Source organism: Mustelus asterias, chromosome 13 (assembly GCF_964213995.1).
Source record: "Mustelus asterias chromosome 13, sMusAst1.hap1.1, whole genome shotgun sequence".
NCBI classification, from domain to species: domain Eukaryota; kingdom Metazoa; phylum Chordata; class Chondrichthyes; order Carcharhiniformes; family Triakidae; genus Mustelus; species Mustelus asterias.
Genome location: NC_135813.1, coordinates 67,391,710 through 67,415,535, shown reverse-complemented (window position 1 = coordinate 67,415,535; position 23,826 = coordinate 67,391,710). Strand labels below are relative to the sequence as shown.

Sequence of the window (23,826 nt, the reverse complement as noted above, 5' to 3'; positions counted from 1 at the left end):
AGTTCATACTTCAATCCAGTACAGAGGGAGTTAGTACTTCAACCTCTACTGAGGGAGTTCATACTTCAATCCAGTACTGAGGGAGTTAGTACTTCAATCCAGTACTGAGGGAGTTAGTACTTCAACCTGTACTGAGGGAGTTAGTACTTCAATCCAGTACTGAGGGAGTTAGTACTTCAATCCAGTACTGAGGGAGTTAGTACTTCAATCCAGTACAGAGGGAGTTAATACTTCAATCCAGCACTGAGGAAGTTAGTACTTCAGCCCAATACTGAGGGACTTCATACTTCAACCCAGTACTGAGGGAGTTAGTACTTCAATCCAGTACTGAGGGAGTTAGTACTTCAACCCAGTACTGAGGGAGCTAATACTTCAGTCCAGTACTGAGGGGGTTAGTACTTCAATCCAGTACTGAGGGAGTTCATACTTCAATCCAGTACTGAGGGAGTTAGTACTTCAATCCAACACTGAGGAAGTTAGTACTTCAACCCAGTACTGAGGGAGTTCGTACTTCAACCCAGTACTGAGGAAGTTAGTACTTCAATCCAGTACAGAGGGAGTTAGCACTTCAATCCAGTATTGAGGGAGTTAGTACTTCAATCCAGTACAGAGGGAGTTAGTACTTCAACCTGTACTGAGGGAGTTAGTACTTCAATCCAGTACAGAGGGAGTTAATACTTCAAACAAATTTGTTAAACTCTCTTAACCAAATTGGCTCTCTCAGGTGGGCATAAAAGATGCCCTGGCATTATTCATAGAATGGCAGGACAATCCAGTTTAATATTTATGCTTCAATTTACACAACTGAAAACAAATGATCTGGTTATTTATCTAGGTGCTGATCGCGGGCTGTTGCTATATACAAATTAGCCTCTGTATTTCCCTACAATACATTAGGAAACACTCTTCAAACATCCTCCATTGACTGTGAAACATTTTTTGAACGCCCTGAAGTTGTGAAAGGTGTTATGGAAATGCAAATGTTTTTTTCCTTGTAAGAGACTTAATGCCTTACACTGTACATTGTTATAATATACAGAGATATATTCTCATTGCTATTTCAATCATTAAAGCTGGCCTTTAGCTGAACAAGATCCTTTTTTTTAATCATTCGTGAGATATGGGCATCACTGCTGGCCAGCATTTATTGCCCATTCCTAGTTGCTCTTGGGCAGTTAAGAGTCAACCACATTGCTGTGGCTCTGGAGTCACATATAGGCCAGACTGGGTAAGGACGGCAGATTTCCTTCCCTAGAGGACATTCGTGAACCAGATGGGTTTTTCCGACAATCAACAATGGTTTCATGGTCATCATTAGATTCTTAATTTGCAGTGTTGGGAAAATTGTACCTCGGTATCTCTGAGGAGCCACTAATGGTCACCTATGGACTACACAACCCAACTTCAAAGAGAGCTATTAAAGACCATTTGTATTTGATGATCCATTCTTAGCAGCAATAGAGTAAGGGTCTGCAGAGACAACAGACCCCTCAAACATTCCTCAACTCATCATGAATGGGACGTTTGGCTGTATTTGTGACCCGGATGAATTCTAAACGATTGATTCTCATCCTTTGTTGAAGACCTGGTGTATAGGTGGGCTCATGCGGCATAGGCCTCTGGCTTGCTGAACAAGTAAAATTGTCTTGCTGAGCTGAAGAGCTCCGTCGGCTCTGTGTGGTGGACCTCAGTTGTGCCTTTGTCCTATATGGACCACCGTTGTGTGTTTTGTCATACCTGGACACATCCCCTCCCGGTTTGGTTCCTCCCCTCGGCACTTGGTATAAAGGTGGCTGTCTCCTCCCCCTTGTTCAGTCCAGGTCGGTTATTTGTTGGGATGTGCTCCTGATTCTGTTGTGAATAAAAGCCTACACTTGTATTGGCACACAGGTAGTCTTTCGCCTTATTGATAGCGCATCAATTTTATTCACAACAGTTGACCAACATGGAGCAGTTTCTAAAACCCGACAAGTTAACATTAGACCCTCAAGAGGTCGGAGCCTCTGATAAATTTGATCATTGGCTGGACTGCTTCGAAGCATTCATCGACACCGCTACGGCCATCGACACCGACGACACTAAACTCCACGTGCTCCGCGCCCGGGTAAGCGAAACTGTCTACGGTATCTTCCAGGACGCTGCTACATACGCGGACGCTATCGAACTCCTAAAAGGGCAGTTTCGAAAGAGCCCTAACGTGGTCTATGCCAGACATCTCCTAACTACCCGCAAGCAGCAGCCAGGAGAATCGTGCGCCCAATTTCTGCGCGCCCTGCGGGTCCTAGCTCGAGCTTGCGACTCTAAGGCTGTTACAGCTGCTCAGAACATGGAGGACCTGATCCGCGACGCCTACGTTGCGGGCATTGAGTCTACATACATTCGGCAGCGTCTGCTTGAACAAGATGGCCTGGATCTCCGGAAAACGGCCACGATGGTGGAAACGCTAGAAGCGGCCTCTCTCAACCTCGGGTCCTACCCCGCATCCCGTTCTATCGACAGCTCCACCGCGATGGCTGTTCCGGCAGGGCCCAAATGTTACTTTTGTGGCCTATCCAAGCACCCGCGGCGTTGCTGCCCGGCGAAGGATGCGATCTGCTCTGGATGCGGTAAGCTAGGCCACTTCGTTAAAGTCTGCCGGGCGAAGCCGATTTCGAAGCATCGTGGCGCCACGTGTGTTCCGCGGGCGCAGCCATCTTTAATGCAGGCGGCTGCGCGCGAATCGCCATCTTTAATGCGGTCACCGGAAGTGCGGGAATCGCCATCTTTGATGCAGTCACCGGACACGCGGGAATCGCCATCTTTGAGACTGTCATCAAGACGTGCCGAGCAGGAAGCGTTATCCATGATGTCATCAGACGCGCACAAAGATGGATTCTTCCTGGATTCAACGGTGGCATCTATTTGCCTGGACCAGTCGCAGCCTCATCAACTCTCCAAGTCAATAATGGAGATCAAGGTAAATGATCATGCAGCAAACTGCCTGTTTGACTGCGGGAGCACAGAAAGTTTTATACACCCTCGCACAGTGCGTCAATATGCCCTTCCCGTGCGACCCTGGAGCCAGACCATCTCCATGGCCTCGAATTCCCACTCAGTGGAGGTCCTCGGGTGCTGCTTGGTGACGCTGACGGTACAGGGCACAGTCTACGAGCGTTTTTGGCTCCTCGTGCTGCCGTGACTCTGCGCAGCTGTACTGCTGGGGTTAGATTTCCTCAGCCATCATAGGAGCGTCACCCTGCAGTATGATGGCCCTTATCCCCCGCTCTCCGTCTGCAAGGCGCCGTCACTGCAGCGCCCCTCGCGCACCACCTGCAGTCTCTCAACCCTCAAGATCACCCCCCCCCCCCTTATTTGATAACCTCACCCCGGATTGTAGGCCTATAGCCACCAAAAGTAGGCGCTATAGTGCAGATGACCGGGCCTTCATTCGGTCCGAAGTATAACGTTTGCTCCAGGAAGGGATTATCCAGGCCAGCACCAGCCCCTGGAGGGCGCAGGTGGTCGTAGTTAAATCAGGGGAGAAACACCGCATGGTGATTGACTATAGCCAGACCATAAACAGGTATACACAACTAGATGCATATCCTCTTCCCCGCATCGTGGACATAGTCAACCGTATCGCGCACTATCGGGTTTCCTCTACGATCGATTTAAAATCGGCTTACCACCAGCTCCCTATCCGCTCGGAGGATCGCCCATATACTGCCTTTGAGGTGGACGGTCGCTTCTACCAGTTCCTCCGAGTCCCCTTTGGTGTCACCAATGGGGTCTCAGTCTTCCAGCGGGCCATGGATCAAATGGTGGACCAGCACGGGCTACAGGCCACTTTCCCGTATCTGGATAATGTCACCATCTGCGGCCATGACCTGCAGGACCATGATGCCAACCTACAAAAATTCCTTCGTACGGACACTCTCCTGAATCTGACATATAATGAGGCGAAGTGTGTCTTTCGGACACGCCGCCTCGCCATCCTTGGGTACGTGATAGAAAATGGTGTCCTTGGTCCCGACCCAGCCCATATGCATCCCCTTATGTAGCTCCCCCTCCCTACTACCCTCAAAGCACTGAGGAGATGCCTGGGCTTCTTCTCCTACTATGCCCAGTGGGTTCCCCGTTACGCGGATAAAGCCCATCGGCTTCTAAAATCGACCTCTTTTTTTTCCTGGCGGAGGAGGCCCGTTGGGCCTTCGACGACATCAAAGCGGACATCGCAAAGGCCGCGATGCATGCTGTGGACGAATCCATCCCATTCCAAGTGGAAAGTGATACGTCTGACTTTGCCCTAGCCGCCACCCTTGACCAGAGGGGCCGTCCGGTGGCCTTCTTTTCCCGGACCTTACAAGGCCCTGAGATTCGACACTCTTCGGTCGAGAAGGAGGCCCAGGCCATCGTGGAAGCCGTCTGGCACTGGCGCCATTATCTTGTGGGCCAACGATTCATCTTAATTACGGACCAGTGGTCAGTTGCCTTTCTGTTTAACACCAGGATAAAGGGCAAGATTAAGAATGACAAGATCTTGCGGTGGAGGATTGAGCTCTCCACCTACAGATATGACATCATGTACCGGCCTGTGTACAGCGCCCAACGAGACCAGCTACAGTCCCTCCATAACGACCTCTGTCACCCGGGTGTCACCAGAGTTTTCCACTTTGTCAAAGCCCGTAATTTGCCCTTCTCCCTCGAGGAAGTCCGGACAATTACCAGGCAATGCAGGGTCTGCGCTGAGTGCAAACCGCAGTTCTACCAGCCAGGTAGGGCACACCTGGTGAAGGCCACTCGCGCGTTTGAGCGCCTTAGCATTGATTTTAAAGGCCCCCTCCCCTCCTCTAACCGCAATGTTTATTTCCTGAATATCATTGATGAATACTCACGTTTCCCTTTTGCCTTCCCCTGCCCGGACATGACCACGGCTACAGTGATTCGGACCCTGAACACGCTCTTCACCCTGTTCGGCTTCCCAGGCTATGTTCATAGTGACCATGGGTCCTCTTTCATGAGTGACGAACTGAGGCAGTACCTGCTCGCCAAAGGCATTGCCTCCAGCCGCACCACTAGCTATAACCCCAGGGGTAATGGTCAAGTAGAGCGGGAGAACGCAACCGTCTGGGAGGCTGTTCTATTAGCGCTACGGTCTAGGGGCCTTCCAGTCAGCCGTTGGCAAGACATCCTTCCGGACGCATTACATTCCATTAGGTCACTCTTGTGCTCAGCGACCAATACGACCCCTCACGAGCGGATGTTCTCGTTTCCCAGGAAGTCCTCTTCGGGTACTTCGCTCCCGGATTGGCTGACGTCCCCGGGGCCCGTTTTGCTTCGGAAGCATGTCCGGACCCATAAGGCAGATCCCTTGGTCGAGGAGGTCCAATTGCTCCACGCTAATCCTCAATACGCTTATGTAGCGTACCCTGATGGGCGGGAGGACACGGTTTCTGTCCGTGACTTGGCACCCGCGGGTGCCCCTGAGGCCACCACGTCCTTCCGCCACACTGTTCCCCGTGTTGTCGACTCGGAGACTGCTACGCCTCTCTCTCCTTCAGTCCCTGTCTCCAATGTAGTGCGCCCAGAGCCTGTTGCGGCCCCCCACCCCCCAGCTCCGGTTCCCACTGTTCTCCATACGCCACCAGGGCCACAGCTCACTCCTCTCGCCCCTATGTACAGCTCGCTTGAGTCGCCGGAGCCGTCGCCACGCAGTACCCGACGACTGGACGGGACGACGGATCGGTCCGCTTCACACCACTTGGCGCCTTCTCTCGACGCTCACTGTATGGAGCCTGGGCCGACATCGCTCCCTGCTCGGACGATTCTGCGACCTGCACTACGACGATCGCGACGGCGGATCAAGCCACCAGTTCGTCTGGACTTGTGATATTGTTTCTGCTTCACCCCTGTGTTGTTTTTTTAAAGGAAGGGCTCAGTTGTGCCTTTGTCCTATATGGACCACCGTTGTGTGTTTGTCATACCTGGACACATCCCCTCCCGGTTTGGTTCCTCCCCTCGGCACCTAGTATAAAGGTGGCTGTCTCCTCCCCCTTGTTCAGTCCAGGTCGGTTATTTGTTGGGATGTGCTTCTGATTCTGTTGTGAATAAAAGCCTACACTTGTATTGGCACACCGGTAGTCTTTCGCCTTATTGATAGCGCATCACTCTGTATCATCTAACTAGCAGCCTCAAGGAAAGGGAGCTCTACCCAGGTTGAACATCGACACTGCTTCTGTTGGAACTTCTGTACCATCGCCTACAAGACTGATTCATCTCTGCATGTCTATCTCATCATGAGAAGTGAACACCACCAGAAAAGTGAATAATATAGCATCGGTTTTCAACCCACTGACCTCCATGAAGGAATACCTCATTAAACTTTGATTCTGGATCCGGAACCCACATGAAATGATACTTATTTCCTCTGTTGTCTCTGTACTGTAAAACCCTTCTTTTCACTATCCTTTTTACTGTATGACTGCGATGGGGTGATTGCAGCCCTCCTTTTTGTGTTTTGAGTCTGTGCAAATAAACTAACGCTTCAAATTAATCCTATCTCGTGTTTTTCTATGGGGTAATTAATAGAAGGTTGCATCGGATCAAAACTGAGATATTGGGGAAATCTGCTTCCACTTACGCTACCAAATATAGTATAGCAAATATGCTACCACTGGACGGCATGGTGGCACAGTGGTTAGCACTGCTGCCTCACAGCACCAGAGACCCAGGTTCAATTCCCGGCTTGGGTGACTGTCTGTGTGGAGTCTGTACGTTCTTCCCGTGCCTGCGTGGGTTTCCTCCGGGTGCTCCAGTTTCCTCCCACAGTCCAAAAGATGTGCAGATTTGGTTGATTGGTCATGCTAAATTGACCCTAGTTTCAGGGGCATTAGCTGGGTAAATATGTGGGATTACGGGGATCAGATGGCCTTGTTGTCGGTGCAGGCTCGATGGGCTGAATGGCCTCCTCCTATTCTCTAGGGATTCTATGATTCTTATAAAGGGGGAAACAAATCAAAAATACCATTCTGATTGTGGACAGAGAGTTAGAGGAGAAATTAGTGCTGTTATAATCAACACCCCACCCCACTCCTGTCTGTAACATCTTTAAAAGTATTGTCCGGTAACCTCCTGGTTCCTTAATGTCAGATTTTGGGAGTATCCCGAAGGTGCGCCGAGGAATCTCTCTGAGGAATGCTTTCCCAAATAAGGCTTCATGTCCAGCAAGCACTGCTAACTTCCCCTGGACAATTGCACTGTGTTGGGGCGATTTAAATCACTAGCTTGAATGATCCTGTCAATTTTACAACAATAGTTACTCTGAAAGAGTTAGAAGAAATAAAACCACTTCTAACATCAATGTAACCATCTTCAACATCCAGACCAAGCCCTACATCCCTTACACTCTGGAACCCCCAACACCCGACCAATCGATCCCCAGTGTATTCCTAACACCCCTCTTTCACCACCCCCCCCCCTCCTTGTCCTTTAGCGTCAGGGGGACTAGTAAGGTAAATACGTGGGCACAGCTTCCCATAGCTCGCTGGAGTTGCACTGTACCGTGGCCTTTGAGGATTCTTTTGCTACAAGTCCCAAGCAGTTGCGGCCAGCGGAGATTTGAAGGAAGTGCACTTTAAACTCTTGTAATTCCAGTGGGCCACGACTTTACCCCACTGGGTGGAAATTATGACCCATTAGGTGCCTCTTGATACACAAAAAGTTTCATCTGGACAATTGGGATTTTTTTGCAGGAGAATTTGCAAACAAAGGGACCTTGCCTTTTAAGCAAAGGAATGTATTCTGCCTGCTACACTCATCACTCACCTTTTCATCAACCGATTCCCCAGAAAGGCTAAAGGAAGTCAGGGAGTACCGAATAGCCAGGAAGTACCAAATAGGCAGGATTCTCTCATTTTAACTCCATGCACCCCATCCCAGTTAGCAGTGTCACCCAATGCGTTCCTGCACAAGGAAGGGTAGGGTGCTCTCAGAGGGAGAATGGAACTCCCACGCTTCCCTCTCCCAGGTTTACAAGGACAGGAACTCAACCCAGAGAAAATAGATTCTCCCTGTGTGCATCTGTGTCCAGGCCATCCTTCAGAGCTGCCTGGACACTGAGGTGAGTACAAGCATTGGCCGAATGTGTAATCGATTATAAATGAATAAAAGTGCTACCAGATCAAATCTAGAAGGCCTCAACGATTTATTAAAAAATGAAGCAAATTGAAAAGTAGCGATTAGTTTCTCTGTTCCTCTTCCTTTCTGACTGGTGTCATAGAAACTGGAGTCGAGAGATTTTGAGAAGTGTGATCTTAGGCCTGGCTTTTACTTGTGCTATTTTTAAAAATGTTATTCCTTTCTCAGAGTTGCAAAGCCGATGTGCAGAGGGGATGGGGCAAGCTGTTAATACATCTCCTTGCATGCTCCAAAATCAAATGCAAATTCAGATTAAACACAATTCATGGTCCCCACATAAGAGACATAATCGATCTAAACTGACAAGAACAGACGTTACACCTAATCTCATGCTTGATCCTCTGTATAGAATCATAGAATCCGTACAATGCAGAAGGAGGCCATTTGGCCCATCAAGCCTGAACCAACAACAATCCCACCCAGGCCCCATCCCCGTAACCCCACATATTTACCTTACTAGCCCCCCTGACACTAAGGGACAATTTAGCATGGACCAATCAACCTAACCCACACATCTCTGGACTGTGGGAGGAAACCAGAGAATTTAGAGGAAACCCACGCAGACATGGGGAGAACGTGCAAATGCCACACAGTCAGTCACCCAAAGCCGGAATTGAACCCAGGCCTCGAGCACTGTGAGGCAGCAGTGCTAACCACTGTGCCATTTTGCCACCCTTAAACATGATCTTAGGCAAAGCTATATTGTAAAACAGAGCCCCAAGTATTGGTACTGATTGTTTTCGCTGGAGTTCAGACGAATGAAGGGGGATCTCATAGAGACTTATAAAATTCTAACAAGATTAGACAGGGTAGATGCGGGGAGGATGTTCCTGATGGTGGGGGTGTGCAGAACCAGGGTCATAGTCTGAGGAGTCATGGTAGACCATTTAGGATGGAGATGAGGAGACATTTCTTCACCCAAAAAGTGGCGAGCCTGTGGAATTCATTACCACAGGAAGAAGTTGATGCCAAAACATTGAATGTATTCAAGAGGCGGCTGGATATAGCACTTGGGGCAAAAGGAAACAAAGACTTTGGAGAGAAAGCAAGATTAGGCTATTGAGTTGGATGATCAGCCAAGACCGCGATGAATGGTGGAACAGGCTCGAAGGGCCAAATGGCCTCCTCCTGCTCCTATCTTCTATGTTTCTTCTATGTACTCTTAGTACCAAGCTGCCTGAATTTGCAGCTGTAGCAATCAGAGGGGGTTCCTTCAGCATTGCGTTTTTCAGTGAGTTGAAAATCCTGAAAGTGCTGCCACAACTCTCACCTTTCCCTGGCACCTCTACTTGATATAAATGGTCCTTGCTGCTGCCACTCGGAAAATTGGCACCAAGGCTTTTAAGTGAACAAGTCAGAACCCAGGGAAAAAAGATATAGTGGCCATTTATTCAAATAATATAGTTTTGATCATGTTGTCTACTTTTTCAATTTAGTTTTGTTACACTATTGACCTTCTGCTATTTACAAATACAATGTGCATAATTGTCAGTTTCTGCATTCCTGACTTGAAGCTACAAAAACTGTTATTAATTGCCCCAATATGCATATGTATTTGAATATGTAATTTGGATAGCTGCAGCTCCGAGACAAAATTAGAACCAAGCACTTCTTAGGTACTCCAACAAAATATCCGTAATTACTCCGGTTAATAGGAACAATGGACAGGAGCATAGGGACAGGAGGAGGCAATTTAACCCCTCGAGCCTCATTGTCCTGAGACCATGGCTGATATGTGACACTCTTTCATGGGCATTGCTGACTGGGCCAGCATTTATTGCCTATCCCCAATTGCCCTTAAGGGGGCATTTGAGAGTCAACCACATTGCTGTGGCTCTGGAGTCACGTGTAGGCCAGACCAGGTAAGCTCAGCAGATTTCCTTCCCTGAAGGACATTAGTGAACCAGATGGGTTTTTCCGAAAATCGACAATGGTTTCATGGTCATCATTAGACTTTTTAATTCCAGATTTTTATTAATTGAATTCAGATTTCACCATCGACCATGGTGGGATTCGAACCCGGGTCCCCAGAGCATTACCCAGAGTCTCTGGATCATTAGTCCAGTGACAATACCACTGCTTCCCCTAATTCCAAGCATCTGAGTTTGCCGCATGTCCCTTAATAGCTTGGTATAACAAAAATCTATCAATCTCCATTTTAAAATGAACAGTTGATCGAGCAGCAATTGCCACTTGCGGGGAAGAGAGTTCCAAACTTTGACTACGCTTTACATGAAAAAACGTTTCCTAGGCCTGACCACCCACTGATGGGAAAACAAGCAAGATCCATAAATGAGGATGCCATTGCCACTGACGGTATGCCCACCCCTGCCCTGCCATGATTTTACAACTCACCCCTGGCCCAATCGAGGTCCCTAAGAGGGCAATTAATGCCCAGTTAAAGGCCTCGTCCCTCCAACTCACTGACCTAATGGGCGTGTAACTTGGCTAGTTTAACCCTTTGGGCTGCTGGTTTGTGAAAAGGGAGTGCCTCCTTACTGGCCCCTGTACTAATCAGAGATGCCCCGTCCCCAAAGTTTGGCCTTCCTTTGTCCACTCTTCCTCCACTCCCCTTAGCCAGCCCTGTTCAATATTCCACAACTCTCCCAACCCCATCCGATATGCTGCCCTCCCACAACCCTATTCAATATGTAACCCCCCTCCCCTCCCACCCTTTGCATGCATTTCCTGTTGGTTAATATATGCTGATATCACTAATGTTTTGAAAGCACAAAGTACTCATGCTGTAGCCCAGGGTCTTCCTGTGGCTTCCTACTGCTATGTAGTAAACCTGGAACTCCACCTGGACAATAACCTGTCTTCTCTGTGCAACCTTGACAGAGCTGAGATTCAAAAATGTTCCTTTTCCTTTACCCCCACAAGGGAAAGCAATGGGATGCAATGAAGGGGGCAGTGCTATTCATAGAAATCATAGAAACCCTACAGTGCAGAAGGAGGCCATTCAGCCCATTGAGTCAGCATGGGCAACAATCCCACCCAGGCCCATCTCCGTAATCCCCCACATTTACCCCGCTAATCCCTCTAACCTATGCATCCTGGCACACTAAGGGGCAATTTAGCATGGCCAGTGCACCTAACCCGCACATCTTTGGACTGTAGGAGGAAACCGGAGGTTCCTGGAGCTGTGAGGCAGTAGTGCTAACCACTGTGCCATCGTGCCGCCCCTATTGTACAATTCCAACAGCCTGTCAAAGTATTGCAGCAAATAAACTACTAAAAGTATCAACCCATGTTTAAATTTTATTTAGTTTATTTTATTAATGTCACAAGTAGGCTTATATTAATACTGCACTGAAGTTACTGTGAAAATCCCCTAGTCGCCACACTCCGGTGCCTGTTCGGGTACACTGAGGGAGAATCTAGCATGACCAATGCACCTAACCAGCACGTCTTTCAGACTGTGGGAGGAAACTGGTGCATCCAGAGGAAACCCACGCAGACATGGGAAAATGTGCAAACTCTGCACAGACAGTGACCTGAGCTGGGAATTGAACCCGAGTCCCTGGCACCAAGAACTAACTTTCTATCTCCTGCCAGGACGATATTTTGATTTTTATAGTTATGCAATAATTTTTAAAACTCATTTGACAGGCAATTGGTAAACACGGCCAAACGAGGACAGGGTTTCTTCAAACGATTAAAGAGAGAGGAGGAGGAAAAACAGAGTGTGCTGCTGATGGAGCAGAAGAAACTGATGGAGAAACGCAGCGAAGAATGGCAACCTCCCAAGTTCTCTTCCGATGAGGAATCTGAGGAAGAGCAAGAAGAAATAAAGGGGTAAGCGATTCTTTGTTATTAAGAGAGGTATACAATGCTGCTTTGATATGATTATATTTCACTATTAAACCTTCATTTTATTTTTAATAGTAGTTGAAATTTGACAGGAGAGAAATTAGTTTCAAACCTATTTTTATTTATAGTGAAAGAAAAAAGGTTATATTTTGTTCTACAGATAAATTTGTGCATGCTCAGGAACACAGCTTCTGCAGGCCACTGTATTAGTTATGTGTTTAACTTCATAGAATCATAGAATCCTTACAGTGCAGAAGGAGGCTATTTGGTCCATCGAGCCTATACCGATAACAGTCCCACCCAAGCCCTGTCCCCGTAACCCCACATACTTACCCCGCTAATCCCTCTAACCTACGCATCCCGGGACACTAAGGGGCAATTTAGCATGGCCAATGCACCTAATCCACACATCTTTGGACGGTGGGAGGAAACCGGAGCACCCGGAGGAAACCTACGCAGACATGGGGAGAATGTGCAAACTCCACACAGACAGTGACCTACGCCAGGAATCGAACCCAGGTCCCTGGAGCTGTGAGGCAGCAATGCTAACCACTGTGCCACCCTAAAAACAACAATGCTTAACGTAGGGCTCGAACCCACGACCCTGAGATTAAGAAGTGCATGCTCTACCCTGGTATCCTTCAGAGCCTGCCACTTTCTGGGCAGCATCCTTTGCAGAATTAACTGCTCCAAATACGTGTAAATGCAGCTCAGAAGTGTTCTAGGACAATAGATAGGCAGGAGGAAGTGATTCTTTCCTGGCTTTCAGTCTAAAGAAGCAAAGAAAGACTGCATTTATGTTGTGTTTTTCACGAGCATGGGCCATCCCAAAGCCAGTGAAGTACTTTTCAGGTTTGGCCACTTTTGTAATTATAACTTTTATTCTAGCTTTTTGCCTTATGTTTTTCATCTTATTGTCTTGTAGATATGAGACATAAACATGCCTTGTGTTTCTTGACCTGACAGCAACATATAATACTGTTTGGCACACTGGTCACGTATGTAAATGATATCAAAGATGTGTTGCTTTGGTTACAGAGTAGATGCTAGGCATTATGCTGAGCACACAGAGGACTCTAGAACAATCTCCCCGGAGATCTCTTCTTGTTCCAGCACTTTTTACTATATTTAACAATAATAATAGCTTGCGTTTTAGAACATCCTTAACATAATACAACTTCCCGAGGCACTTCACGGGAGCATTACAGAACAGAATTTGACAAAGAGCCATGTAAGGAGCTTTAAGGGCAAGAGACCATAAGCTTGATCAAAGAGGTAGGTTTTAAGCACGATAACTGAGGAATCGGGAGTTGAGGGAGTGAATTCCAGAGCTCAGGGCCGAGGCGGCCAAAGTCATGGCCGCCAGATGTGGAATGATAATAATTGAGGATGTTCAAGGAGCATTAAAGGAGTGCTCATGTCACAGAAAGTTGTGGGATTGGAGAAAATTTCAAAGATATGGAGGAGTGAGCGAGGCCATTGAGGGTTTTGAAGACCAGGATGAAAATTTTAAAATCTTGGAGGGAATGTAGGCCGGTGAACAACAGGTGAACAGGACGACAGACATCAGCAGCCTGTGGTCTGGGAGAGCTTTATTCTTGGACCTGCTTTGTAAAAGCCACGCCAGTGTCCCACGTAACATGATGGGAAGCCGCAACTGGCCAACGGTGGGTGCGAGCAAGGTGTCAGTTGGCAGGAGCCATATGCGGGACCTGAAGAAATGGTCTCCATGCACTTGGATAAATGGTTGGGAGTTTGGAGGGAGGCTGAAACATTCCTCGCGGGATCCAGGAAGACTTTTTCAAAAGAGAAAGTTCCATTCAACTTCTGGGTCTCTTCAGGCCTTTGATCCTCTTCCAGCTGTGTTGGCCTAATGGGAAAACCATCCGGGCCTCCAATTAAAACTAGGCACCAATTGTCTCATTGCTGCCCAATCCGCATGTGTTTGCTTCCAGGTATTCTTTCTCTTGAATGCTCAGTGGAGCAGATTAAGATTGGAACCTATGTGAAGATACTGGAGACTCCCGTGCACCTTCACTGCTCTTTCCCTCAGCTTATCCTGGGTAGGCAGGGTTAAAATCAGCCTAATATCCTCCAAGCATCAGGTCCTTTACTCTTTCTGGGGTGTGGGTGTCGATGGCAAGGCCAGCATTTGTTGTCCATCCCTAATTGCCCTGAGCTGAATGGGTTGCTAGACCACTGCAGAGGGCAGTTAAGAATCAACCACATGGGTCTGGAGTCACATGTAGGCCAGACCAGGTAAGGACGGCAGATTTCCTTCCCTAAAGGACATTAGTGAACAAGATGGGGTTTATTTTAAACAACAATCGGTGATAGTTTCATCTTCGCCATTGCTGAGATGAGCTTTCAGTTCCAGAATTATTAATTGAATTTAAGTTCCACCAGCTGCCGTGGTGGGATTGGAACCCATGTCCCCAGACTATTAGCCTGAACCTCTGGATTACTAGCCCAGTAACATATTCACAAGGCAACCAAATTATAGCAAACAATCTCCTGGAAAAACTCTTGTCGCTGCCACAACATGGACTTTGTACAGCTTGGACAGGAGGTGGTTTGCCACTGACTAAATAGTAGAAGACCAGCCTGGATTAGGACACATACGTCATCATAGTGGTTGCTGCCTATAATTGAGGTTGGCCTATTGTAATATGAACTCTCTGATTTAGGTTTCAATTGATGGGCCAATCAGGGAGTCTTTTCCTTGTATTTAACCAGGACTGTCAGTTCCTCTGGCACTCCTGAAGGTAGACTGCTGACTGAGAGCACTCTGTGTACTGCTGTTGGAATTGTAAATAAAAGGATCCTGTGAAGGGACTTCTGCCTCTGAAGACTTATTACAGTGCCTTCATTATGGTAACCAGAAACCCTCTTTCCGAGTCCCCTTCCTTAACACATCACCTGATTAGCAACTCACTTGCAGGGATTGGTTGTTGGGACTGTCCTGAAATCAGGAAGAGGGAGGGAGTCACATCTCTATTAGAGGAGGCTCAATTGTTTTAGATACTGTACAGCAAATTCTGCCACCTTATTTCCTTCTCTTATTCTTCCTCTCTTCCGTTTCTGTATGATAAAATCCATACTGCCTGTTACAGAGTGAGTAATAATTTGCTGTGTGAATTCAGGTGAACTCCATTAGCTTCTCAGATTGTTCTTGTCTGTTTAATAGGCCCCTCAATTCAAGTCGCCTTACAGCTCATTCTCAACCAGTTATAGCTTTTTATTACCTTTTAAAATCTAAAATTTCAGCTTAATGTGAAATTGGAACGAGTGATGTTAGTTAATCCTTGGAAATAGTTGTTATGGATCTTCTGGAAGTGGACTTGTTGAGCTTTTATCCCAGCAGTATACACACAGTATTTAAAAATCCAGAGTTCTGGACCACTTTCCATGGATTGAAATGCCAACAACCTTCTTAACTTATTTGACTGCAGTACCTTCATTCCTACAGAAGGTGCCTAGGTGCGTTTCCAATTTGATTAAACACCTCCATGACAATCTTATTCCAGTATGAGGGATGACGACTTCTTATGTGCAATCAATACAAATCTTTATTTATACTATAGTCAATGCTAATGCAACCCACTTGCTCAATGTGAAGGTTTTGAGTGGATTGCAAAAGGCTCAAATAGCATGAGATTTGAAATTTAAACTTGGGACTTAAAAAAGGTGAATTAACTTCCGAGAAGGTGGTGTCTCTTCACCAAAACTCATTTATTTACAGTGGTTTGCAATACTCAGGCAGACACTTCCCGGTACAGAGTATTTACCCTGAGTGACGGTGACTCGGACACTCCACATTATATGTCTCTGATTGGGCAGCCTTAACAGGCCTCAGTAAGAAGTCTCACAACACCAGGTTAAAGTCCAACAGTTTTATTTGGAATCACGAGCTTTCGGAGCACTGCTCCTTCTTCAGATGAGTGGACGTTAGTTCACAAACACAGCATATATAGGCAAAGACACAATTGCAAGATAATTACAGATTAGAATGTGAAGAATGGTTGGAATGCGAGTAATACAGGTAATCAAGTCTTTACAGGTACGAACAGTGTGCATGGAGGGAGGGATATCACAGGTTAAAGAGGTGTAAATTGTCTCAAACCCGCCTCTCCTAGTGTTGTGAGACTTCTTACTGTGCCCACCCCAGTCCAATGCCGGCATCTCCACATCTAAATAGACCCCAATTAGGGAGCTCGTATTCCAGCAGGTCCAACTCACGGACCTCGTTGAAGTCATTACAGAAGGAAATTGAGATGAATCTTCAGGTCGGTCCAGCTGGCTAATTATAATGGACTTCCACTTCATGGCAACTAGACATTGGAAGCCAATCGCGGTAATCAGCGGGAAAGGTTGTGAAAGAAACCAGGACAATGAGGCAAATTTTCCTGTTCCGCCCACCACGGGAATCAGAGCAGGCAAGAGGCGGACCATGGAAAGGTCTGTTGACCTCGGGTGGGATTTATCCTGATTCGGGACGAGCAAGTCAGTAAAATCCCACCCATTGTGTTTCCATGTCAGAGGAGGGAGTAAACAAACTCCTCTCACAGAACCAAGCATGGTTCAATGTACCATAGATGTTGGAGTACAGCTTGGCCTTCTGATGCCTCAAAAATATTCCATTCAGAAATGGAAGTTACATAGAAATATAGAAAAGAGAAGCAGGAGTAGGCCATTCGGCCCTTCGAGCCTGCTCCACCGTTCATTTTGATTATGGCTGATCATCAAATTCAATATGCTGATCCCACCTTCCCGCCATATCCCTTAATCATTTTAGCCCCAAGAGCTATATCTAATTTCTTCTTGAAATCACACAATGTTTTGGCCTCAGCTACTTTCTATGGTAGACAATTCCACACATTTACTGTTCTCTGGGTGAAGAAATTTCTCCGCACCTTAGTCCTAAAGGTTAGCTTAAAGCATAGCACAATTAGTTTTCTGAGGCAGAAATACTTTAAAATGAAGCCTTTTAACTGGGCAAACCATACAGAGGATCCCACACCTTATACTCAAACTATGACCCTCAAACTAGGATGCTGAAAGTCTGCAAAGGGATATAGATAGTATAAGTGAGTGGGTAAGGGTCTGGCAGATGGAGTACAATGTGGGTAAATGTGAGGTCATCCATTTTGGTAGGAATAACAGCAAAATGGACTATTATTTAAATGGTAAAAAATTGCAGCATGCTGCTGTGCAGAGGAACCTGGGTGTCCTTGTGCAGGAATCTTAAGGAGTTGGTTTGCAGGTGCAGCAGGGAATTAAGAAGGCAAATGGAATTTTGTCCTTCATTGCCAAAGGGATGGAGTTTAAAAACAGCGAGGTTATGTTGCAGCTGTATAAGGTGCTGGTGAGGCCACACCTGGAGTACTGTGTACAGTTTTGTTCTCCTTACTTGAGAAAGGATATACTGGCACTCGAGGGGGTGCAGAGGAGCTTCACTAGCTTGATTCCGGAGTTGAGACGGTTGGCTTATGAGGAGAGACTGAGTAGACTGGGGCTATACTCATTGGGATTCAGAAGAATGAGGGGAGATCTTATAGAAACATATAAGATTATGAAGGGAATAGATAAGATAGAAGCAGGGAAATTGTTTCTACTGGTGGGTGAAACCAGAACTAGGGGGCATAGCCTCAAAAAAAGGGGGAAGCAGATTTAGGACTGAGTTGAGGAGGAACTTCTTCACACAAAGGGTTGTGAATCTGTGGAATTCCCTGCCCAGTGAAGCAGTTGAGGCTACCTCATTGAATGTTTTTAAGGCAAGGATAGATACATTTTTGAACAGTAAAGGAATTAAGGGTTATGGCGAGCGGGCGGGTAAGTGGAGCTGAGTCCACAAAAAGATCAGCCATGATCTTATTGAATGGCGGAGCGGGCTCGAGGGGCCAGATGGCCTACTCCTGTTCCTAGTTCTTATGTTCTTATTGACCCCTAGTTCTGGACTCCCCCACCTTGTACGCTGAGTATAGAAATGAAACACCAGCATGGTTGAGGGTGGTTGCCATTTTAAAATGTCATCTGCTTCTGACAGAAAGAACGGACATGTCTTAAACTACTGCACACCTTCACAATACAGCCTAAATCACCTGCTCTATCCCCTATGCCCAGTTATAGGGTAAGTAAAACATGCATTTGTGGCAAGAGAAATTGAGGCTGACTATTAGTGCGAGTGTAGCATGTTGTGGCTGAACAGTATTTATGGACTGGGAAGTTATTTCTAAGAAACTGCTACAGCAGACCAGCAGACCAGGCCACCGCCATGCCATTTGACCTGATCAAAGACTCACAGGACACAGCGGAGATGGAATTCCACAGAATCACGGAATCCCACAGTGCAGAAGGGGCCTTTCGGCCCATCAAGTCTGCACCGACGCATGAAAGGCCCTGACCTGCCCACCTAATCCCACTTGCCAGCACTTGGTCCACAGCCTTGAATGTTATGGCATGCCAAGTACTCATCCAGGTACTTTTTAAAGGATGTGAGGCATCCCGCCTCCACCACCCTCCCAGGCAGCACATTCCAAACCGTCCCCACCCTCTGGGTAAAAACATTTTTCCTCAAATCCCCCCTAAACCTCCCACCCCTCACTTTTAACTTGTGTCCCCTCGTAACTGACCCTTCAACTGACAGCTGCTCCCTATCCACTCTGTCCATGCCCCTCATAATCTTATACACCTCAATCAGGTGCCCCACAGTTTTCTCTGCTCCAGAGAAAATGACCCAAGCCTATCCAACCTCTCGTTATAACTTAAATGTTCCATCCCAGGCAGCATCCTGGTGAATCTCCTCTGCACCCCCTCCAGTGCAATCACATCCTATAATGTGGCGACCGGAACTGCGCACAGTACTCCAGCTGTGGCCTCACCAAAGTTCTATACAACTCCAACATGACTTCCCTGCTTTTGTAATCTATATCCCGTTTGATAAAAGTGAGTGTACCATATACCATTTCCTAACCTGCCTTTCCGCCTTCAGAGATCTATGGAGAAACACGCCAAGATCCCTTTATTCTTCAGAATTTCCCAATATCAGAGCTTTCATTGCTCATTCCATTTCTGCCTGGGACCTCAGTAACATAATTGAGGTTGGTTACTTGCGCAGCTTCACTTAGTCCCACCTCTTGCACTGTAAATTGCGGTGTGAAGTGACTGACATGCGCCTTCACATCTTGATCCATACTCAATCCCTATCTCTGCCAGTTGAGCCTCAGAATTCCGGAGATCCTGTGCTGGTTGAACAATCGCTGCCTATTGAGAGCTTACATTTATACATGAGTAAAGGGATGGGGTGCAATCTTACCTGCTGTTCACACCACGCTCCTGCTACACTAACGTCAGAGAATTTGCTGCAGTGGGAGCATGGGGCAGCACGGTGGCACAGTGGTTAGCACTGCTGCCTCAGAGCGCCAGGGACCCGAGTTCAATTCCCTGCTTGGGTCACTGTCTGTGTGGAGTTTGCATGTTCTCTGCGTGGGTTTTCTCCGGGTGAACATAGAACATTACAGCGCAGTACAGGCCCTTCAGCCCTCGATATTGCGCCGACCAGTGGAACCAATCTAAAGCCCCTCTAATCTACACTATTCCAATATCATCCATATGTTTATCCAATAACCATTTGAATGCTCTTAATGTTGACGAGTCCACTACTGCTGCAGGCAAGGCATTCCACGCCCTTACTACTCTCTGAGTAAAGAACCTACCTCTAACATCTGTCCTATATCTCTCATCCCTCAATTTAAAGCTATGTCCCCTCGTGCTAGCCATCACCATCCGAGGAAAAAGGCTCTCACTGTCCACCCTATCCACCCTATCTAATCCTCTGATCATCTTGTATGCCTCTATTAAGTCACCAGAGGGTGCTCTGGTTTCCTCCAACAGTTCAAAGATTTTAGATGGATTGGCCATGCTAAATTGCCTCTTAGTGTCAGGGGGACTAGCCAGAGTAAATGCATGGGGTTATGGGGAAAGAACCTGGGTGGGACTGTGGTCGGTGCAGAATTCCTACAGTGCAGGAGGAGGCCATTTGACCCATTGAGTCTGCACCGACAACAATTTCCCAGGCCGTATCCCTGTAACCCTATGTATTTATCCTATAGTCCCCCTGACACTTGGGGGCAATTGAACATGGCCAATCCACCTAACCTGCACATCTTTGGACTGTGGGATGAAACCCACGCAGACACGGGGAGAACGTGCAAACTCCACACAGACAGTGACCCAAGCTGGGAATCGAACCCAGGTCCCTGACGCTGTGAGGCAGTAGTGCTAACCACTGTGCCACCGTGCCGCCCATCTATGGCTACATGGGCCGAATGGCTTCCTTCTGCACTGTAGGATTCTATGATAATTAGGCGGCCAGCCAAATCTCCGATTACGGTGGCGGGATGGGAAAATCCCACCGGCGTGAACGGTGGTAAGATTCCGGCCAGGATCTTTAACTCGGGTTGCGTTCTGGATGATTGGGCAGCACTGTTCTAGAATGGAGGTCAGGTATAATAATTTTGTGGTCTCAATTAAATCTCGCCTGTCCTGCATAGAATTGTCAGTCAGAAGGGAGCAGGTCCATCAAAGGAGATCTAATCTTTCCTGGGCCCCACAAGAAATGTTTAAAAAAAAGGATTCCAATATGAAGTTCCATCCCTCATGCTTCAAATCCACCCAGGATTAAAGGTATCTCCAAGACATATAGTGTTGCTCAGACTGTTGTTCTGGCAACATCCTATGATCCACATGTACACACTGGACCTCTGTCTCCAACAGCTCAAACTCACCCTATTTCAAAGCTGCCCTAGTCCCCAGTTTTCATTTCATTCTTCGTCTCATCTGACACCTTAATGAGAAACTTTTTCTCTTCCTTTCAGGTGTTAAGAAATGCAAACTTATTGGATACTGATGCTCCTTTAGATCCTTCCTCCCCTTCCTACCACTCTGACTCCATCTCTTCTTCGAATCCAAATTCTTGCTATTTATTTACTATACCCTCTGGCCTACCCCGCTCTGACACTGAAAGATCTGTGCTCAGCAAAGGACTCAGTTTTATTCCCTTGCACCTTCACCTCAGTGAATTTTGGGCTTGACATGACATTGACCTTTTCTGTTGCCTTGATCTCCATGCTCACTTCTTTGGGCAGGAATCCTTTCCCCCGTTCAACAGTTCCTTTTGCCTGCTCCAATCCTCTGCTTCCACCTGGAGCCCTTTCTCTGGCCTCTTACTTGCTCTTGACTTTCAGTTGTCATAACTTCACTGCTCCTTCCTGCCCTATTTCCCTCTGAACTTGCTGCATTCTGTTTCCTCAGGTCTGACCCTGACTTTGTTAGCAAACCTTCTGACACGGGTGGCACTGTTGCTGTCTGGTGTACAGAGGCTGAGTGTTAACTCTCAGATACTACTACTTACCCTGGACCATGACCCCACCACTGAACATCATGCCAATGTTTCCAGGATCATCTCTGATCTCATCTCCGATGGAGATTTTCCCTCTGCAGCTTCCCACCTTCCAGTCCCCCAACCCCATACAGTTCACTCCGTGCCCTTTCCCAAAATTCACAAACAGGACTGTTCTTGGTAGTCCCATCATTCAGCCTGACCCTGCGTCACAACTTATTTATTCCCATACCTTGACTCTGCTTTTTCTCCCCTCTTCCCAGCTATATCCAGGATACTTCTGACACCCTGCGTCATTTCAACAATTTCCAGTTTCCTGGCCTCAAAATGCCTCCTCTTCACAATGGACGTCCAATCCCCCTGCACCTCCACTGGCCACCAGAATGGTCTGAGGGCTCTCCACTTCTTCCTTGAACAGAGGTCCAAATAATTTCAATCCACTACCATCCTCCTCTGCATGGCTAAACTTGTTCTCTCATTGAATCATTTCTCCTTTAATATGTCTCACTTCCTCCTTTGGGTACGCACATGGGCCCCTATAATGCCTGCCTTTTTGCAGGGCATATGGAACATTCCTTGTTCCAATCTCAGGCCCCCTCCCACAACTCTTTCTCCAGTATATCACTGACTATTAGTGCCACCTCATGCTCTCATCCAGAACTTGGAGAAATTCATCAATTTTGCTTCCAGTTAGCACATTTCTCTCACTTTCGCATGCTCCATCTCTGACACGTCTCTCCCTTGACTTCTCTGACTCCATTTCTGTCTGCTAATATTCATAACAAGACCACCAGCTCCTTCTGGCTCATTTGTACAGTTGGTGCTAGTTCTGGACTTTGATGGCAGTGTCTTATACGTGGAACAATTGCAACAAAAATGTTCACGATCCCCAAATTGAGTGACATAAAACTGTAAGAAAGTATGAAAAGAGAAACCGCTGTTCAAATATCAAGAGCAGCCCTTCTGTAGTTTTCCCAACTCATATAAGGAACACTCTCTCGAGTCCTTGCACACAGCTGCACATTCCCTTCACCCGAACAAATCCCCAGAAATCCTACACCGATAACCCGTATCGTCAATCATGTCAGGAAGATGTCAGTTTGTTCAACATTCAGTAGTGTTGGACTCCCAAGTTACTGAAAAATGTCAATTCTGATGGCGTTTAACTGTGACTGTATTTTCATGTGTATTTGGCTCAGGTTTTTTGTCACAGAACCGGTCTTCTCTCCACGATCAAATGCAATAAAACTCCACTCCCGAAAGACTTCCAGCAAAAGAAAGGTTCCAGCTGCACGGCCTTACACTCCATTACATTGTAGCCTTGTATCTACCAGACTGACAGAGAGAGACATGTGAGTATAGTTTTAATTGAACACGTCTGGACAACTGTTTTAAACTCATGATTTAAGAATAAAAGCAAATTACTGAGGATTACTGAGAATCTGAAACCAAAAGAGAAAATGCTGGAAAATCTCAGAGGTCTGTAAGGAGAGAAAAGATCTGGTGTTTCAAGTCCAGATGACCCTTTGTGAAAGCTTTGGGTCAGCTCTGCTGCCAGACCTGCTGAGATTTTATAGCATTTTCTCTTTTGGTTTCATGACTTTAGAATGCTTTACAACTAAGCTGAAGTTACTATACCATCTAGTGTATCCCGATATAAGGGAACCACCCATCTTGTAATTATATTCTGGCACCCCTTGAGATAAAGACCGCTGTTCCATTAGCCTCTTTAGTTAAGTTTGGTACCCATGCACTGACCTTTAGTGATCTGTACACTTGGACACCAAATCCTTTTTGTTGTCCCACAGCTCCTAGACACTCACCATTCAGAACACACTCCTGATTTCACTTTACTTGAATCCAAAGTGGATGACTTCACACTTGCTCACCTTCATCACCATCTGCCACATTTTGCCCAATTTGTCCACAATCTCTTGTAATCTCGTCATCAACAATGCTATCAAGCAGCACCTGCTCACTGACGCCCACTTTGGGTTTCACCAGGGTCACTCAGCTCCTGACCTCATTACAGCCTTGGTTCAAACATGGACAAAAGAGCTGAATTCCAGAGGTGAGGCAAGATCAAGGCTGCATTCGACCGAGTGTGGCATCAAGGAGCCCTAGCGAAACTGGAATCAATGGGTATCAGGGGGCAAACTCTCTGCTGGTTGGAGTCATACCTAGCACATAGGAAGATGGTTGTGGTTGTGGAGGGTCAGTCATCTCAGCTCCAGGACATCTCTTCAGGAGTCCCTCAGGGTAGTGTCCTAAGCCCAACAATCTTCAGCTGCTTCATCAATGACCTTCCCTCTGTCATAAGGTCAGAAGTGGGGATGTTCGCTGATGATTGCACAATGTTCAGCACCATTCGTGACTCCTCAGATACTGAAGCAGTCCATGTTCAAATGCGACAAGATCTGGACAATATCCAGGCTTGG

The 23,826-nt window shown here is 46.9% G+C and overlaps 1 protein-coding gene across 1 annotated transcript in view; it reads left to right on the top strand.

The window, feature by feature from the left end:
• LOC144503144 (coiled-coil domain-containing protein 60-like) overlaps positions 1–23,826 on the top strand; it is a 106,254-nt gene that overhangs the window by 40,562 nt on the left and 41,866 nt on the right. The window contains exons 4-5 of the mRNA XM_078227655.1: positions 11,788–11,973; positions 22,588–22,740. Of these exons, the coding sequence (XP_078083781.1) occupies positions 11,788–11,973; positions 22,588–22,740 (339 nt within the window). The remainder of the gene's footprint in view (positions 1–11,787; positions 11,974–22,587; positions 22,741–23,826) is intronic.